Source organism: Poecilia latipinna, unplaced genomic scaffold (genome assembly GCF_001443285.1).
Source record: "Poecilia latipinna isolate Pla-1442-1.1 unplaced genomic scaffold, P_latipinna-1.0 Scaffold3445, whole genome shotgun sequence".
Taxonomy (NCBI): Eukaryota; Metazoa; Chordata; class Actinopteri; order Cyprinodontiformes; family Poeciliidae; genus Poecilia; species Poecilia latipinna.
This window is the reverse complement of record NW_015116061.1, coordinates 35,250-40,899: the sequence shown is the minus strand read 5'-3', so window position 1 is coordinate 40,899 and position 5,650 is coordinate 35,250. Positions and strand designations below refer to the sequence as shown.

The following is a 5,650-nucleotide window of genomic DNA, read 5'->3' as shown; positions in this document are numbered from 1 at the left end:
CCTGCCCCTTTAGTGGTCTCTGCACGGCCCTGGTGTACTAAGACGGAAAAAAAATCTAAATCACATTTTCAAGTACATGGATGAAAATTAGTTTTTCTTTAGATACAAATGAAAGTAGCTTTAGACAAATTATTGATATTGGATTACTGCATGAGGATTTGAATTGACCTTCTGGAAAAAAATGAATCAGACTTCTTTCTTTTAGCATGAAGCACATTTTTTTCCTCCCCTCCGAACATGTTTACAGTCAGACAGAAAACTTTTAGTCACAAAAACATTTGAAATCTTCCCAATTTTTAAGGATGAAAAATGTTCCCACGAGTTTATGAAGAGTAATTATTCTAGCAGCAAAAATCTATGTCTGTTATGTTTTTCTTTTTTTGTTTTATTTTTACATTTTACCTTTAAATATTTCATGCTTTATTTTTACTTACACTGAGCTGGTTCTTTTTTCTTCTCCACATTTTCGTACTCTCTGTCATTCTCATATTTAGCTGGAGGGTTAGAAGATCAGTGAGCTTTACACAACTTAGTGATTAAAAAACACATTACTTATAATTAAAGTGAAATATGGTAATGTCTTTTAATAAGACAACCTATCACCATATTCGCTTTAACACATTTTTAGAAAATTAGCCATCAGACTGCATTCTGACTGCTCTCATTCAAAATACCTTTACTAAACGTTCTAAACCAAAAAATGCTGTCAGTCTCTTTTTGCAAACATCTTTTATCTTCCGAAATCAAACACAGGTAATAGAATGATGGGTTGTTCATTTAGCCATAATTCTAAAAAATCTATGTAACAGTTAATTTAAAACTTCCCACAAATGATGATAAAAGGTTGGTAGCACAAAACAAATGTAGAAGATGTGCAAAAATAGCTTCTTTGCTTGGAAAGGTTTCTGACATCAATTATCACATAAGTAGAGATGCAGAGTGAGTTACTTTGAATAATATATTTAGAAGATGAGCTTACCTTCTGATTTGGGCCGTTTGCTGCTTTTGATAACTACGGGACCAGCTCCTTTCTCTGCCATCTCTGCAGGTTGGATCTGACTCATAGAGCAGATCACCCCTTGAAGAGAGATTTATGAAAAAGTTTAGGTGTTTTTTATTGCTCTTGATTTGCAGATGTCAGCTTTGCTGAAGTCTGCATACTTCCAGGGGAAGTATGCAGAGTTCCAGGGGAGAAAAGCTGTTTTCTGCAAAATTAAAATTTTAAATGATACAGTTTTAATCGTTTTATATTTGTCTTGATATATTTTTGTGTTTTTTTTTTTTAATTCTTCCTGTAAAAAGTTATAATAATCAAAACAATGCGTGAGGAATGTGATGAGTAGAAACAACAAAAATAAAATAAGATGAAAGTTATAATCTTGGACTTACGATGTCAAAGATGTTATTTCAGGAGCGAAATGATCACACAGATTTTATTTTCTGGGCATAGAGAATAATTTCATGAATGTTCAGTAAATATCTCATGTTGGTTTAGTTTGAGGGACAGACATTATCTGTTCATTTTAAAATTAAGATAATTGTGTGAAAATGTAAGTAAAATAATTTGACCAGACATTAGTTCTATTCAGAACAACAATGTTAAAACATTAAAACATGTTAAATGTATCAAAACATTTAACATGAGACACCACTGAACATTTACAAAAAAATCTATCTATTTCATGGCCCAGTCATTTTGGAAAGAAGGATGCAGTACCTGCTGGACAAAAATCCTCTAATGTAAGAAATGACCTTCAGAAAACCGGAATCACATCTGTCCTCAGCCTCTTTTTAATTAATCTGAATATCTAATTTATTAGGCCCAGGAACAAACTGGAGAATACCATAACATGTGTTAAATAAATACATTTTGAGAGCTTCAAATGCAGAGAGAGACACTTTATATATGCCAGTACCTTTCAGCTGAAGGTTGAATAAAGGTGGGATGCGTTCACAAAATGACCTTTCAGCTTAAATTATTATAACTACTATAAATAAAGTACATTTTAATATTAATTTTAAGACATTTATATTAAAATCAATGATAAACTATTAATTTTATTTGAAGGTTTTCCATGTAATCTGAATCCTTCATGTTTAAACAGATAAAGCCGCCTTCCCCTCCGTTCTCTTCGGTGCAGCTCACTGATGTCCATTCAGGGCTTTAAGAGAAGTTACACATTTACCATCAGTCGCAGGCTGCTGCTGTTTCCAGGCTCTAAGAACAAACATCAAATCAAGATTTGTTTTATACACAGTTTAAAAGATAATGTGTCTCATTGATTGGTCAGGTCACTTCCATAGATCCATTTCCATTTCCCTTCAACAGCTCTGACACCAATCCAGTATCCATTAATGTTCTTATTAACCCAAATTTTTCCTTCAAGAAATATTTGTGGAGAATAAAATTAAAAGCTTTCCACAGCTTTCAATCTTGTCATTTTTGCAGGAGGTGGTTAATCATCTAAAACCAACAAGTTCTCCAGATAATGCAATTTATCTCACTGTAGGTCCTTCAGTTCTTGGTCTTGTTAACAGCAGTCTATCTTCAGACCTGAAACTCTGAGACTTGCAGTTGTCTCAAATCAAGAAACATGTACCACAAATTGCATTAGAGGACATTTTACTGTAAGGTGAGTGGGGCAGGAGTGAGAAACTGGTTTTGTTAAATACAAATTATGTCTGTGACTATTAGATAAAAAGCAAAGATAAACCTTTTCATTTTCTGCAGCAACATAAACCCAGCAAATTCTCAGTTTCTGTTAATCTGAGAATTTGTTGGGTTGGGTTTTAGTTTTACTTCAGTTTTATTTGGCGCATTACACTTTGGTTTGCTTTGCTTCATTTGACAATCAGGAGTTGTTCTTATGAAATAATAGGAATATAAATACCAAACTGTGGAATTAAAATGCCACTGTTTATCTGATTTGTACAGTTTGTCTTTGTTTTATTCACAATAATAATTTAAAAACAAGCACATGCATCGTAAAGACACACCACTTCAACATTTAAAAATATCTAATTATTTTATTACCCCAGTCTTCTTTAAAAAGTGCTGCAGCACCCCCTGCTGGTCAAAAATCATTAACTCTGAAGCAATTGTCTACGGAAACAGGAAGTACATCAGCCCTCAGTTTCTTTTAATGAATCTGAATATATCATGTGAAATTGACACAAATAGTAGAAAAGTCTTTTAAAGTTGTACAATAAAAATATTTTATGCCACTTAAAGATACTTACTATTTCTAAATTCTGGTGTTGTGTTCAGAGTATTGATTATTTTCAGTGAAGGTGGGATTTGATTTGTGGTTATACAAAGTAAATTTACAGCTTTAATTATTTCAGTTAATGCACAAATTATTATAATTATATAATTTTTATTGCTATGGTTAATAAACTATAGTTTATCTTTTGTGAGAAAATATAAGTGAAACTTAAATTTACATTTAGGTTTTTCTATAACCTCTTTTAGTCTGAATATTTCATTTTAAACAGATAAAGCCTTCTTCTCACAGATCCACGTGTTCTTCTCAGTACAGCTCACTGATGTCCATTCTCGGTTCTGGAGAGAAGTTACACATTGACCATCAGTGGCGTTCTGCTGCTGTATCCAGGCTCTAAGGAGAAACATCAGTTAGATCAAGCTGATAGATTTATTTTATACTTAGGTTAAAAGACAATGTGTCTCTCACTGATTGGTCAGATCACTTCCATCGATCCATTTCCATCTCCCTCCTTCAGCTCTGAGACCAATCCAGTATCCATTAATGTTCTTATCAACCCAACTGTTGCCTTTAAGAAATGTCTGTGAACAATAAGATAAAATTATTACATATTTATTTCACATAAATGACCAACAGTTTGTGTTAAACATGTATTTGTAATATATACAATAAGTTTCCTCCTCTGTCTTTACCTTTTCATCTTCATTACCAACAACAGTCAGATCTGAACTCCTTCCTCTGCAGTTTTTTCGTGCTTCTTCCCAGGTTTTCTGATTCTTAGGTTCAACATTATTAACTACATAGCAGCTGGACTGATAGTGAAGCCAACCTTTCTGACAAGAAGCACACTGTCTCTCTGAAACAACAGAGATCAATGAGTAAACATTTGGTCTGGCCAATATAAATATTATCAGAGCTAATCTTTTACCACAAAGAGATCTGAACATACTTTTGTCTTTGGGACAGTATTGATCAATGATCCACTGAGCTTGACTGACGTTCTGCTCATTCCAGGTTTTCTTCATGCTTTCTACTTGCTCGGTGAGGTTTTTCTTCTCTGTCTGCAGCTCCTGGTTTATCTTTTTAACCTGATCAAGTTCTGTTGACAGGTTTTGAATTTTCTCTATCAAAGCTGCTTCCTTGGTCTTCAGCTGATTCAGCTCAAAGTCAACACTAATGTGAACTGAGACAATGATAAGAAAAACATTAATGTTGATGATGTGCTTCATTATTATTCATTACATGTTTTGTACTTGATCTAATAAGCCTACTTTGGATACTTTTCAACTGTAAGAGGAGTAAAACCATCTGTAGTAAATTGTTTATTTAATATTCTGAAAAGTGTTTACAAACTGCAGCTCAAATTAAAATCTGAAAAATATATGAACTTATTTTGCATGTCATAAGCAAAGCTCTGCATCCGAATTCTACAAAACAAATCACAAATAAAAATCTAATGTTATATTACTCAGAGTCCAGAAAATTAACAGCATCACAGTAAAAATTTCATCTGACGAGTGTTTAAAAGGAGGTTTGTTGAAATGAATATTATCTGAGAGCTCTGGTCAAATGTAATCTAAGTAACAAGAAGCTGATAATTAAACAAGTTTAAATGTTTGATGTGACCTTTTGAAAGAAACTCACGGTGGATATGAAGTGGGATAACTACCAACAGAATCATCCAATAAGCTGCTAGTTGGAAAAGCTGAGGGATTGAAGAAAACGTGTGACCTGATGGAAAGAATTTAAGTGTAGTTTTAGTATCTGGACAAAATTCAACAGCAACTCTGAATGTATTTTCTAAGTTTATAAAAAGTTTTTTTTTATAATTATTATTGTTTTTCAAGTTTAAAATGTTATACCTGGAGCAGCTCTCATCTTTTCTTCAGCACCAGCGATCTCATTAACATAGTCAGCTTCTTCAATTTCCTCTGAAATTAACAAAAAACCAAAACAAATGTTTCTACTAACTTCAGGTTATCTTCAACAGAGAAGAAACTAGTTATTTTCACTTTCATTATTCTGGCTTTAACTCAACTTATTCTTTTGTTGGCTGTTTAAATAAAATACATAACTGTTATACTACCTGCAGATAAAGAAGCATTCGGGTTATCATACGTACCATCCAGACTTTGTGCTTTTCTGTTCATCTTGTAAAAGTCTTAACACCACATAAAGGCTGAAGGGAAACTGGTATTGAGAACAACATGTTGACTTCATACCTCTATCAATGCTCTTTAGTTCTGCTTTTATGGTGTGTTGAAATTCTTTGGTGTCAAACTGGCGTCATCGGAACATGATCTGCAGCTCTCACTGGAGCGGTTCGCGGTCGAGTGCGAAGCAGCCGGGATGAGGCTCAGTGCCTTCAAATCCGAGGCCATGGTCTTGAGCCGGAAAAGGGTAGAGTGCCTTCTCTGGGTCAGGGG

The 5,650-nt window shown here is 33.7% G+C and overlaps 1 protein-coding gene across 2 annotated transcripts; it reads right to left on the bottom strand.

The window, feature by feature from the left end:
• Window positions 1-2,607: 2,607 nt before the first annotated feature.
• LOC106940994 (natural killer cells antigen CD94-like) lies at window positions 2,608-5,535 on the bottom strand. 2 transcript variants are annotated; one of them, XM_015023897.1, is made up of 7 exons: window positions 5,447-5,535; window positions 5,087-5,155; window positions 4,869-4,955; window positions 4,174-4,407; window positions 3,917-4,080; window positions 3,693-3,805; window positions 2,608-3,617 (listed from the first exon to the last, which is right to left on the bottom strand). In XM_015023897.1, the coding sequence occupies exons 2-7, from the start codon at window positions 5,100-5,102 to the stop codon at window positions 3,488-3,490; spliced, it is 744 nt and encodes a 247-aa protein (XP_014879383.1). In that variant the 5' UTR covers window positions 5,103-5,155; window positions 5,447-5,535; the 3' UTR covers window positions 2,608-3,487. The 2 variants fall into 2 exon arrangements, with proteins under 2 accessions (XP_014879383.1, XP_014879382.1); XM_015023896.1 differs by lacking the exon at window positions 5,447-5,535 and adding an exon at window positions 5,347-5,440.
• Between the last annotated feature and the right edge of the window lie 115 nt (window positions 5,536-5,650).